This window comes from Sinocyclocheilus rhinocerous, unplaced genomic scaffold (assembly GCF_001515625.1).
Source record: "Sinocyclocheilus rhinocerous isolate Xijiao unplaced genomic scaffold, SAMN03320098_v1.1 scaffold591, whole genome shotgun sequence".
Classification (NCBI taxonomy): domain Eukaryota; kingdom Metazoa; phylum Chordata; class Actinopteri; order Cypriniformes; family Cyprinidae; genus Sinocyclocheilus; species Sinocyclocheilus rhinocerous.
This window is the reverse complement of record NW_015641476.1, coordinates 1,769,391-1,783,593: the sequence shown is the minus strand read 5'-3', so window position 1 is coordinate 1,783,593 and position 14,203 is coordinate 1,769,391. Positions and strand designations below refer to the sequence as shown.

General features: G+C 37.0%; 2 protein-coding genes across 2 annotated transcripts in view; one reads left to right on the top strand and one right to left on the bottom strand.

Annotated features, from left to right (window-relative positions):
- The window catches only part of LOC107755089 (integrin alpha-11-like), a 46,574-nt gene extending 41,689 nt beyond the window's left edge, over positions 1-4,885 (top strand). The window contains exons 22-30 of the mRNA XM_016571753.1: positions 58-134; positions 696-779; positions 871-961; positions 1,059-1,172; positions 1,758-1,841; positions 2,273-2,383; positions 3,499-3,594; positions 4,267-4,380; positions 4,473-4,885. Of these exons, the coding sequence (XP_016427239.1) occupies positions 58-134; positions 696-779; positions 871-961; positions 1,059-1,172; positions 1,758-1,841; positions 2,273-2,383; positions 3,499-3,594; positions 4,267-4,380; positions 4,473-4,550 (849 nt within the window). The 3' untranslated portion in view covers positions 4,551-4,885. The remainder of the gene's footprint in view (positions 1-57; positions 135-695; positions 780-870; positions 962-1,058; positions 1,173-1,757; positions 1,842-2,272; positions 2,384-3,498; positions 3,595-4,266; positions 4,381-4,472) is intronic.
- A 1,268-nt stretch (positions 4,886-6,153) lies between these two features.
- Positions 6,154-14,203, bottom strand: part of LOC107755087 (intelectin-like) — an 11,225-nt gene continuing 3,175 nt past the window's right edge. Inside the window, exons 2-6 of the mRNA XM_016571752.1 lie at positions 7,610-7,857; positions 7,108-7,266; positions 6,865-6,985; positions 6,556-6,650; positions 6,154-6,306 (exon numbers count right to left, since the gene is read on the bottom strand). Coding sequence (XP_016427238.1) covers positions 6,154-6,306; positions 6,556-6,650; positions 6,865-6,985; positions 7,108-7,266; positions 7,610-7,857 — 776 coding nt within the window. The remainder of the gene's footprint in view (positions 6,307-6,555; positions 6,651-6,864; positions 6,986-7,107; positions 7,267-7,609; positions 7,858-14,203) is intronic.

Genomic DNA, 14,203 nt, shown 5'->3' with positions numbered 1-14,203 from the left:
TGTTACTATCATGTGGCTGTTGTGATTAAACATTACTCTGTGTCTCTCACTCCCCAGGTAACATTTCGTTTGGAATTTGAATTCAGTCACTCTGTGCTGCTGGATCACGTACAGATCATATTGGAGGTTACCAGGTAGGATACAGCTAACATTTAGCAGTCAAACATGCTCTATGTGAGATGTTGTAAATGTTTAGATATGGAAAATATTTTGAATAATACAAATAAAAATATAGATGAAATTGAAAAACTGGATTTTAAAACTTTCAATTAAAGGGTTAAAGAAACATTATTACAAGATATGGTATAACGTAAAATTTTGATTCTGCACTATTTCAGACAGATTATTTCCTTTATATTTTATATTATATATTTTTTTTTAAATCAGTTTTATTTTTAGAGCCTAGTTTTATCCTGTGGGGCACAAAATGAAAAAATAAAATACACACAGATCACTGGATGACTAAATGGCCACACTGAAGTCTGCTAGATGTGGTCTCAGTTAAAGTGTCTAGAACATTGCTGATGGTTTGGAATGTTATGAAACTCTGAGGCAAAAGGATCCTGGACACGGACGATGCCTGAGCTAGAATGTTAAACTCCTCATATACGCAGCCAAGTGTCACTGCGCAGTGAATCACAGGGTGAGCATAACTGCCTGGGAGGTTTCTCATGCCTGTTCTTATGTCTCTGCAGTGAGGGTGAGGAAGTTGTCCTACACGACAACATCAATGACATTTTCTACACTCTGAAATACGAGGCTGATCTGCTCTTCACAAGGTGAGATAGATGTGTGTTTGCTTGAATACTCAAGTCAATATGTGTGGTTGTGGTAGTTGGGAAAAGTTACAATATGCTTTCATTCTCTCAGGGATTTTTACCCTACCCGATATGAGCTTAAACCTGACCTCTCTCTAGAGGAACCAAGTGATTTCAACCCTCCGTTCAACTTTACCTTTCAGGTGAGGTCCACTTCCTTGCTATCTGTAACTAAAGAGATCAGGGCCCCGAAAACTCATGTTTCGAAAAAACCAAACATGTTTTCTCTATGCATCACAGATCCAGAACCTTGGTTATTTTCCAATCCAAGATTTGCAACTGTTCATTGCAATCCCTGAGGTCACAAAAAATGGCAATCAACTCCTGCAGATCAGAGATTTCCATATTGACCAGGTGAGGAGGACACAACTAGACTTGTAGTTTTATTTTACTTGTTATTACAATTTCCCTTAGATTTCCAAAAATATTTCTAAAGGCTGGAATACACTGCATGGCTTTTGCCCAAATGTTTGCTCCGATTTACAGTCTAGATGAGTCAATGCTAGCTGCCGAAATTCAGAGCCAGTCCGCATATTTAAGTTGAGAGGTTTCACTTTTTTAGCTTCAGACTATTATTACATCCATTCAGTGGATATCAAACGTTTTTATATTTCGAGCCAATTTAAAACACATTCTGTTTTCATTTGTCATGTGCCAATTGCATAAATCTAAATATTCCAATCTAAATATTCTAATTATTCAAATAGTTTTAAACTGATATTTACAGTTCAATTTATGCATTTGGCAGCAGCTTTTATCCAAAGTGACTTACACATCATTCAAGGTATACATTTGATCAGTTCATGCATTCTCTGGGAGTAGATCCCATTACATTGGCATTGCTAGCGTCATGCTCTACTGTTTGAGCTACAGGAATAATTTTAATAGTAATTTGTGTCTTTTTTGTATTAATAGTGTTTTGTTCCTTTTTTCCATCAGGTAGGTGGAAGTCATTGTATCCCCCCTCAGCATGTGGCACACAGTCGGGCGTCTCCGGAGGACCTCTCACGAACATCACGACTGGTGAGACCCTCTCTGCACAGGCTTAAAGTGTCTGCCTGTTATCACATTTCAGACTTGCACTTTAGCACGTCTGGCTTGTGTTGTTTATGGCGCTTTATAGTTTGCCTGATTTAAAGGCTTTCAGATATGATATGTTGATTTAATGCACAACAGCAAAGCACTTCTCTACAAAATAGTTGGTTTTGTACTCTCTGAATAAAGCCACTTGAGATTAATAAATTGTGCCATAAATAAAGCTTGTTATTGGTAAATCTATTTAATCTTCAATCAGTTCTCGAAATGTTATTGTGTTTTTGAAGATTCTTCTATGTCTGAGGTAGGGAGCTTTGTAATGCAACTCTAATGCACATCAGATTCCCACCATAAGCAGCTGGGTTTCATCAGTAAGATTGTCTGTTTGTGAGAGAAATGTTTCTTGTTCCTTTGCACAGAACTACTCCAACACCCTAACAGTGCCAGTGCAGTGTACCGTCAACCTGCCTTCCTACAGAGACGTCAGCGTGAAAATTGGTGGATCCCTCCGTACTGATGCACTGCATGCGGTGAGTAGCTGTGACTTTGAAATAACAATCTGATGAAGAAAAAGAAGTATAATGTTGGAAGAACTTGTAATCAGGGCACAGTGTTCACACAACATGAAAGCTTTGGTCGAGAGGAGGATCTCCCAAAGCCAACACAAAACTATGATAAGAATAGTAATTAGAGACAACAAGTCATACAGTACATGTAGGCATACTAGAATCCGGTTTTGTTTACATTTTGTACTTTAAAAAAAAGCAGCACATGCTTTGCATTTACAGTGACACCAGAAAGTATTTGGACACTTAATCCACACCCAAAATGTGGAAATGTCTGCAGCAAAAGTTAAAGCAGGTGGCATTTATTTTTAAAGAAAAACACTTTTCAAGTAAAACAATTCACAAGAATAAGTTTCACTTTAGAAAACAACAGATATATTGTTAAAAAGTAAGAAATATTATTTGTATATTTTCTGGTTGTCAAATGTTAATGAAATGTCCATAGTTAATATGGCAGATTGTTCAGACAAGTGAAGGGTTACAGTTTATTTTGATAGTCCACTTTAGGTATTCTAATAACTCTAAGTAACTTTGCAACTACATGTTAACTAACTCATTAGAGTATTAGTAGACTGTTAGGTTAGGGTTAGTAGAATAAGTTGGCATGTATTTAAAAAGTTACTTACAGTCACATATACATACATTATATATATATATATATATATATATATATATAGTTACTTATAGTTTGATGGTATAAGGAACCATCAAAAAGTGTTAGCAGACAGTTTACTAATATTGTAATCACTGGTTGTTGACATGTAGTTACAAAGTTAATTACAGTTAGTAAAATGTCTAAAGTGGACTGTCAAATTAAAGTGTTATCAAGTAAAGTTATCGCTGAGAAAGGCTCTAGCATCACTTGATTACAATGTCCACTTGGTTTGATATTTTGTATCTAATGCAATGAAAGTCAGACGTTTTGCAACAAGTGTGGCTTAAGTGTTCTAATACACCTACGTTTTTCTACCACTTCTCTAGCCTCTCACCTTTAGTGCTTGTTCTCTCCAACTTTCTCACATCTACTGGAGTAAGCATCTGTCAGAGAAACTGAAAACTGTTTTTCTTGTCACGGGCAGCTGAAGTTCAAAGCCCTCGAGCTGGTGACGACAGCCTCAGTGGAGCTGAACCCTTCCAGCCCTATGTTTCTGCCTGAAGAGAGGCCGGTCAGACATGTGAGTCACCCTCTATACACATCAGCATTTACAGAAAGCCACGTTACAAAAACAGTGCTGGACAACATGTTTAGACTAGGTAAAAATAAATCCATGACTGAATTTGTGAAGATGTGGTTAGTATGAGAAGTTGCTTTTTGAGAGACAAAAACATTGACAAATGGTGTGTTTCATTCATCTGCCAGAAAGAGTTAAGAACAATTGTACACAAGCATTAAATATAAATGTCTTTATGCTAACATTACTCAGTATTCGGCTTCATACAATCAGGCGTACTGGTTTTCTCCTGCCGGAAGCTTCCCTTTACACATCAGTGTGTCTTCTGGTGAGCTACTGTGCGTGTTGTTTCACGACAGTAAAAGAACCTGGAGCCAAGGGGACCGAAAGGACCAGCAGCACAATTCAGTTCTGTTCTTTTCTCTATTGCTGTGTGGTGCTGCCATCTGTAGGCAGGACGGGAAATAGGCATAACTACTAACATCAACAAATCTGATCTCAGCTGCAACAGATGAAACATGAAATGTGACAACTTGTTTAGAACAGAAAACCAGTACCGAGATATACAGAGAGCTCTGAGGAACCCAACAGTCATGCCACAAGCAGCTATATGATGATCTCTGATAAAGCAGTATAGTTTGTTATATTTTTCTTTTGTATGTGTGTGTTTTTCAGATAATCCTAGAGATCAGGAAAGAGGAGGATTACCGTGTTCCCATCTGGATTATCATAGGCAGCACACTTGGAGGCCTGTTACTCCTCTCACTCCTCATTCTGGCACTTTGGAAGGTATTGTATCCTTATTTTACAGATGCATGGATGGATGGACAGTTAGAGTGAATCTTGATCATTTGTATTTTTTTCTTTTTTCACTCCAATAGTTGGGGTTTTTCCAAAGGCAGAAAAGGCGTGAGGAGACTGAGAATGAGGCTAATGGTAAGATGATGGAAGAGCGATAACGCAGGCTGCTCAAGAGGGTTCAGACAGGCCTACATCTCAGGGACCAACCAACAGCAACATTAGACGTCTCTGAAACAGAGAGAAAGAGAGAAAAACAGGACTTTAGGCAATGAAAAAAGGAGAGGGATTTGCTCTGTGCACTGGACGACCTGTTGTTCAACCATGACAAAAACTGCAATGACGCTCACCATGCCTGCACTGCTTACTGAGCCGACCCTGCAGATGGGTCTCCATCTCACTTCTCATTCCAGATCAAAACCCTCAGATGACATGATGAGGATATTCTTCTGACAGAAACTTTTTTAGAAGATACATTAAAAAAGAAAAGCTTTTGTTCTCCTTTGGTCAGTTGGTCAAATCCAATGCCTGACTGTGCAAATATACAAGATAAACCTCAACGGGCTGTAACTCTATAAAACAGCCATGTTTTCTGGTGCTTCGTCTTGGACATCTCCAAAAAAGGGACATCTTTGAGGAAAAAAGTGCAAAAGTTAGCTCATTTTATTGTAATGCCTGTCATTATTATATGTAATGTAATATTAGGCACTGAAGTATGTAGCTCTGTTTTTTGCAGTCGTCATAATTTATTGAATAGAAAATGAACTGATTTTTTAAAGAATTATTCTCCTCTAATAATCTAAATAATTATACATCAACAATTTATGTTTTTCTGTATGCTCATTCTTCAGTCTCATAACAATAGAGGTGGACATTTACTATTTGACTTTTTTTAAATATTGATGCACTTTTTATACTGTAGTGATACAAACTTGAATTTTGTAAATATACAGGCTATCTTTGTAACAACAAAAATTTCAATTGTTTGCTTTCATGAGGATTGTGGCATTGCATGCATCTCTAGTGAGACATTAGTCCTAGTTAAACTTCCATGATAGAGCAGGCAGCACATCCTCAAACATGCTTCACACCTCAACAAGTAGCCTTTGAGAAAGGGTATGCTTACTGTACAGTACGTCAACCAGACAGAAGATGGTTCATTCATTTCAATTAAGAATATTGTTCAGATGTTCACTAACATCAAAAGATGTTGACTGTTTACAATGCTATGAAACATCCTTATCATTTGCAGATGTATTGTAGTCAGGGATCCCTATTCTCCAGTGCTTTATCGTATATATGTGTAAATATACATGTCCAAGTATATAAAATAAATATCTAAATAAAGAATTTGGAAAAAAGAAAGAGTTTATAAATGACAAGGGATGATGGATCTTAAATGCTACCTGTTTTGTATACGAGAAAATCCTCACATATGCATTATACTTACTTGGTAGACTACATCTTGTTGATAAGTATATTGGCAGTCCACTGGTTTTATTAGAACATTATACATTGTGTTCCACTTTTGATCAAGGAAATGCATGAACATTGAAGTATGTTTAAAGTATGTTAGATATGAACTAGCTCAATAAATAGCTAATCAGTGACAAACACCTAACCATATGCATTCTTAGAGTATAGACTGATATAAAGAATATATATTGTAATGAAATACATTTGTGAAAGTAATTGTGCATATAACAATCAGGTGTTATTCAATGTAATATATCTAAAAGAGAAGATTTTAGACTGATCAGAGAGTCAGCGATAAAAGAGAAGCACAGAGGCTTCAGTTATCTCTCTGGAAGCACTCCATTCTGTATTAGTACCATAGCCATTCCAGTCGAAGCTTGTAAAGTCCCCACACTGTTTAGGAGCCGCTTCAGGAAAGTTTCCACCTCCACCAATACAAAACTGCAACAATATGAGTACATAACTAGCAACACAACATGCATTTCTTGAAATAACATTAATGCTGTAGATTTATTTCTGTTGTAAGTGTATTGTTGTAAATGCATTTCCTCGTTGTTTTTACACTGAAACATTAATTATTGTCTTTCTGAATTATGTCATCACAAATTCTGTTCATTGTTGTTGTTGTAAATAATCCATATTATTTTAAACTCACATGTTCAGTGAGTTTAAAATAACAATGGGTTAAACCAACAACCGGTTGGTTTTAACGCTGGAACAAAGAGACATAGCTGCCTTTTCGGTATTGAAGACTCTGCATGTGATGAATCCGGGCTCAAATATTCCTGAAAAACATTCACAGAATATAACACTGATGATGATATGTCATTGTAGATCCACATACAACATGGCTTTCATTCATTAATGTGATCAGATCACAACAGTGATGATGCCTTATGTAATAATATCACTGAATAATTCACAGATTTTATGAATGTCAATCAGTTTTGCTACTTTAAAAATATTTGAAAAATATTGGCTCAAGATGTATTACCGTACCTCTTGAATTTGGACCATACAGATAATTGGTTGATATCGCATTTCCAGTATCATACATTATTGGAATAGCAGGTCCATTATCAGTGATGCATGTCCCGATTCCAAACCTCACAGGGAATTTCTGGAAAAATTAAGATAAAACAAAATTAAATATTCAGTGTTTTTCCCCCCACAAAATTATAGTCTTTGCCTATATTTCTGTGAATGTTTCAAACTCAAAACTGGTGTCAAAGTTTATCTGACCTTGAATAAATTTAAAAGGTTTCCTCCATGTGAGGTTAAGAAGTGATTTTCAGTGTGGTATCGCAGGATGGAGGCAGTTGTCCAGTGTTCCAACTCACTATTATTAGGAACATGCCACACAGACACATCCTGTGCCACAATGTCAAAGTATCCAGGATTCTGTGACAGAAAGGAAACAGACTGTCATTTTAGATTGTAGACAAACATATTTTTGATTGTCAGTCCAATGTCTTAAGGCTGATGATACACAGGGCAACTTTTGAGCAATGTTGCCGCCAATGGGCAACCAGATGAGACATAGGGCCCATGACCAATCTAAAGTATCCTGATAGACATTTGTTATCCATTCTCAATGTGAAAGTGCCCAAGCAACATTGCTCAAAAAAAGTTGCCCGACAAAATTGCTCAAAAAGTTGCCCCGTGTATCATCAGCCTTAGTGTCCTGTAGGTTGCTTTCCTTGAACCATAGCTGTAAAACCATAAATGTAATTAAAAAAAATACCTTATAATCATCACTTGTAGCGGCCTCTGCAGTTCCGAATGTGATTGTGTTTGCCCATGTTCCTTCACCATCAGGTCGGTTTGGGTCGCTGCCCTGCTGACTAGACCAGCGATCACCAACAGTGCACTTTCCATACATGTTGTTTTCATGAACACTGGCCACCAGCGTCCAGCCGCCGCCAGCAGTGGTCATATCACAGAACGTCTGGTAAAGGACCCCTCTTGATGAGATCAGATAGTACAGACCATCTGATTGAACAGAAGCATTCCGGAGTCAAATAAATGCAGTTGTTGCTTAAGATAGCAAAAATAAATAGAAAATATTGTACCATCATAAACATGATACTTGTCATGAATTTCTTTGCAGCTTTGAGCAGCAAATTTAATTTTCTATTTATTTTTGAACATGAAAAATTTACCAAGGTCCGGACCTCGGTGACCTCATAGTTGGCTACTGGCCTGCTTATGAGGAAACTCCTGTTTACTCTAAATACTAAAGCCTGATTTGTTTATGTTCGTGTAGCTAAGTCAGCTCTGAGCGCCATTTCATCAGAAATTTCCTAGAAATGTTCCATTCTGTGGCATTGTTGCAAATGCCCTGCACACTTCAGACGGGCACAGTAAGTATGTCGCTGAGACAGACTGCGCTCACTGAGACAGACTGCTCTCACTGCGAGAGCATGAGTTTCATCCTGCTTTGCTCGCGGATCGCCTTCTTCAGTGAAGGCAGCCCCATCCCTCCTGCTCTCCAGTTTCTCCCCTCCTAGGAGCCTCGGAGGAAGAAACAGTAGAGTTACAGGGCTCAGCAACCAGGCTCGAGTGATCTGATTCACCCATGTGCTTTACACGTGAGGATCAAAGCCCCTCGTCTAAAAGTATTTTGTTTTCCCTTGTTTTCCCTCCGCGATAATGGAAATCGCCACTCGTTTCTCCGCCTTAGCCCGCAGAGATCTCCCCTTCTTCTAGTACGCCTGGGAATTCTCTTCCTGTGCCGCCATGGCACCCTGGACTGCCTGATCCGCCCTGGAGGTATTCCCCGTGTCCCACTCCTGCACCAGCCTGCACTGCCCACCCCCGGTCTCACCTCAGTCAATACTCCCCGGGCACCACAGCATTGGCTGCCCACTGCTCCGGGTGTGTGTTCACAGTATATGTGTGTTCACTGCTGTGTGTGTGCACTTGGAGGGGTTAAATTCTGAGCACAAATTCTGAGTATAGGATGTCAATGTAAATAAAGTCTGTGATAATTCTGGAATCTCCTTCGTCTCCTCGCTCCTTCAGTAGGCACACCGTGACAGGTGAGACCCTTGAGCAAGGGGTCAGCCAGGGGAACCGAACCCCCAACTGCTCCATATATATATATACTGTATATATAATAACAATGATAATAGAATATCAAATAAACAAGTTAATAAATAGATAAATAAATACAAAATGATAATTTTAAAGGGGAATCCTGAAAAAGACAACAAGATAGTGTTCTCCTCGCCTTGGTATTTTCAGATACAGAGAGCGTTTCAAAATATTGTTGCAACTCTTTAAAAACGCCTTAAAATGCAGCCTATTATTGGAGAATTTACACTTGCGGATATGATATTTAGCTAAGAGAAGTAATACATTTATAAGATAAAACTCTTTATCAGTATTTTTATCTGTATCAACAAAACCAAACAACACATCTTTCCAAAACAAAGAAAATTGAGAGTACACAAAATCACTCACAAACCTGCAAAAAATATTCCAAAATACTTTTGTGTAATTACAATACCAAAATAAATGTACAATAGTTTCATCTTGCATATTACAAAAGTTGCACATTGTGTCAATTTCAGGTTTGAATCTCTTTAGGTAACTATTCGCTGGGTAGAATCTGTGGATTAATTGGAAGATACTTCTCTGACTTTGTTCACAATAGGTATTTATGTGGCAGTAAACTTTTTTCCAGTTTACAATATTTGTAAAATTACTCCAATAGGCAATAACATATGGTCTGGAGACAACTTCTCTCTGAAAGAGAGCACGAATCAGTTTGGTACTCGAATGTGGAATGAGACAAGCTTTACCCACAGTTGTTTAGAATGGATCACAAAGCGGTGGTATAGGGTTCTTTCAAGACCTTTAAACAGTGTAATAACTCCTGAAGGAACAGCATCAAAGACAATGGCAAATTCTTTGGGTGAAACAGGAAAGTTATACTTCTGTAAAAACTCAACATACAACAGTAGACAACCACCTTCATTAAAAAGATCTCAGAAAAAAATCAGAAAAAAGATTTCTTAATGTAATGGGTGCGATTCCTCCAAACAAAATTAAATAACAGATTATCTATCATTTTACAAATTTTATTTTCCAAATGTAAAGTCAAAGCTGCATATGTCAATCTAGATAAACCTTCATCTTTAGTAAGTAATACCCTTCCTTTTAAAGAAATGTTCCTTTAAAGCCACTGGTTAAGTTTTTTATGGGTTTTATCTATAATAGGAATAAAATTATCAGTACAACGTAGACTGATTTTTGGTTATAATAATTCCTAAATAAACTACTTTTTCTTTAACCAGAATGTTACAAACTGAAGAAACAGATCTGCACAATCTGTAATAGACAATAGTTCACATTTAGAAATATTTATGTATAATCCAGATGCTTTGGAAAACGTATCTATTACTCCTAAAGCTACTGCAATTTGATCATTGTTTTTTAAGAAGAGAGTAGTGTCATCCGCCAACTGACTGATGATCACTTCCCTCCCTGCAATAGAGATACCTGTAAGACTACTTTGCTTAACATGGTCCGCTAACAGCTGCGCAGCCAATAGAAATAAATAAGGAGAAATGGGACAACCTTGACGTATACCCCTTTTAACATCAAATCTAGTTGAAGTCCCATGCTTCAGTTTAATTGAGCTATTAGCATTACAGTATAAAGTACAGTATAATGTTCTTTTTGCATAACAAAAAAAGGACCAAAACCAAACCAAAATAAAACTATGTTCAAGAGTATAAAATGCTTTGTAGAAATCCAAAAATAAAATAATTTTGAGCAGAAATCAGATGGGAATAATCAAGAATATCCAAAGCGAATCTAATATTATTGGCAATGTGTCTATTCTTCATGTACCCGGATTGTGTTTGATCAATAATTGAAACTAGTACAGTTTTAATTCTCACAGCAAAAACCGCAGGAAGTATTTTATAATCATTATTTAATAGACATATATTCTTTGACTTTGGGACAAATGTGATAAGACCTTGATTCATACTCAATGGAAGCTGAAATACTCTCATTAAATCCATGCAGTGAGAATGGCGCCATCTGCTAGGCGAAAGTCACTCGTAAAACTCTGCTATTAGTCCATCTGTTCCAGGGGACTTCTTTTTTTTAAAATGGTTAATGGTATCCAATATTTCTTTAATAGTTATGGGTTTGTCACAAAAATCTTATTTTCTGATTATATATTCTTAGAATCTTTCAAAGAGGGAAAAAATGAGGATGTAATCAAATTACTTTTTTCTCTAATTTTAGGGTCTTTAGTAATAACAATTCCTAAATATTTTATCTCATTTTTTAATGGAATATTGAACAATTGAGATTCAGCATGACTATGAAGTGCCATCAGCTCACACTTTTTTTAATTCAATTGCAGACCAGAAGCTCTGAAAAATGAGACACCAGATTAATGGCAACTGGAATCTGCTCTACATCACTAAGAAACAGGGTGGTATCGTCTGCTAGTTGACTTATCAATAACTGACTCCCTAAAACATTCAAAGGCCTGATATCTTTACTATTTTTCACATAAATTGCTAACAGTTCAGCTATTAAAATAAATAAATACGGACTTGACGGATCCCCTTGTCTAATACCTCTATTAATGTTAAACCTCTTAGAAATCCCAAATGGTAATGATACTGAACTATTTATGTCTTTGTACAACATCTCTATTAATTTAACAAATGTATGACCAAAACCAAGAAACTTCAATGCATGTAAAATGAATTTATGTTCTATAGTATCGAATGCCTTATAGAAATCAAGAAACAAAACAAACCCATCATCCTTAATTAAATATCCATAATCAATTAAATCTAAGACAAGTCTAATGTTGTTGTGTATTAACCTTCCTTTAATAAAACCAGATTGAGTTTCACTTATAACTTGACTCAACCTAAATTTTAACCTATTAGCAATTGCAGATGTAAGAATTTTATAATCAACATTAAGTAGGGTAATCGGTCTCAGATTCTCAATAATTCTTTTATCTTTGTTTGACTTTGGAATGAGAATAATTAACCCCTGTCTCATAGTTGGAAGAATCTCTTTATTTTTAAAATGTGTATAAGTAGTATTTATAAAGTTTTAGCCTTTAGTTTTGGATCTGTTTTTAGTTGTTTTAATACTACAATTGATTGCTTCTGTTGTCCTCATTTGTAAGTCGCTTTAGATAAAAGCATCTGCTAAATGACTAAATAAATAAATAAAATGTTATTAAAGATAACATGATTTGATATACCATTTTGCTTTATGCAATATATGTGTAAATTGTCCATAAACCAGTTTTCCCATGATATACATTATAAATCCACAGGATCACTTGATTAGTTGAGTGTCTTGAATCTCTGGCTGTTTCTGTGAGATCCGCGTAATGCCACGTCCTCTGATGTCACTGCCGCACCTGCGCAGCCATCTTGTGCTTCGAGCGAGGGGCAGATCGGAAGCAAGGAAGAAAAGCAGAACAAAATAACAGTGTTTTGCGTTACATGGTCAGTAATGTCCGTCAAGTGACTGAATCCAACGAGAAGACAGTGTTGAGGTGTGATCGGAGGGGCTAAATCAGAGAACGCTGCTCCAGTGCCTCGGGATTCCAGACCTACAAGTCATCCTCTTCATCATTATCGCCTCCGAGTCCGATCTCCTGCTGAACCCAACGACAACGACACAAACACGCCATGAATCCAGAATAGTGAGTATCTGACGGCAAGACTAGTGTTTGTGTACTCACGAAGCGTCAGTGAGAGTAGCTTTGTCTAGCCTCAACGACTAACAACGTCCGGAACTAACGGCGAATTCAAAGAATATTTGCTCATTCAGCCTTTATTTAGACCGCTTCTTACTCTAACGAGAAGTATTATCGCTATTGCACGCTTAAAATGTAAAATTGTCGTTATTTAGTGTTTATAGCACGTAATTTTAGCATTTGCCGTATTGCGTGACGTCATTTTGGTGCGTTGCGTTGCGACGGAGTGACGTCATCGGTTTACGGACGCCAGGCTGAATCCAGCTGTCGAAATGGATCTTGCACGTGAGCGCATATTCCCGTTAAATGCACGCACACGGTGTTTTGAACCTTATCGCATTCATCGCTTGTCATTGCGAGGCATTCAAGTGTCATGTGGTTTTTATTAGGCCTGTGAATTGAAAGTCGGTTTTACAGCTGGAAGAGGTCGTGAGGAGGAGAAGCTTCGCATTTTTGTGTGTTTTCTTAGTAGCATGCAGTCAGCTTACAAGTCTGCATTCATACAGACGTCTTTAGTTGAATATTGCATGAATATCCAACAGATTATTTGTCACATCCATCAGCAATATTTTAAGTGCATCTATGTCACTGGCAACAATGAACACAAACATGTTTGAAACACTCCCCTGTTTGCCATTGGTCAGTTAAACGGGTAGTCCCGCCCCAAACTCGTGCCATTGAGCCAATGTTGACATGTCAGACCTGGTCAGGATGCTCAAACATACAGATTTCACTTCCTTTCTGTGTTGTAAATGGTGAAGTTGTCAGATGTCAGTTTGTAAGTGTAGTGTACATCCTTAATTAAATGAACTAAAATATCTGTATCAGCATTGGCCATTGACCGACCCACTTATATCCAATTTATGGTGTTGTTTTTATTGCAGAAAGTGTTTGACTAAAATGTACTTGTTAAAACCGCGAACTGAACACTGAAACGCTTTACTTGTTTGAGATTATTGTTTGTGGGTATAGCACCTCTTGTTTTTCTCTTGACACAGGCAAGTGCTCGGTGTATCATTAGCATGCTGAGACGTAGTGCTGGGCGGTATGACCAAAAATATATATCACGGTATTTTCCAAAATTATACCGGTTTCACGTAGGGCTGCACGATTCTTGCTAAAATGTGAATCACGATTTTTCTCCATGGGAATTGAGATCACGATTCTCTTACACGATTCTCATTTTTTCAACCAAAATTTATTGCACTCAAGTACAAAACAAAACAAAACACAGGACTAGAGCTGCACGATTCTGGATAAATTGAGAATCACAATTTTTTTTTGTCTCAAATAGAGATCACGAATCTCCCACGATTCCGAACTAAACAAAATAATGTGTGGCAAAATATGATTGCTGCAGTCTATTTAAAAGTGTTTAATTAATTTGAATGAAGTATTAACCATTTTAATATACACTACCAGTCAAAAGATTTTGAACAGTAAGATTTTTAATGTTTTTTAAAGAATTCTCTTCTGCTCACCAAGCCTGCATTTATTTGACACAAAATACAGCAAAAGCAGTAATATTGTGAAATATTTTTACTATTTAAAATAACTGCTTTCTATTTGAATATATTTTAA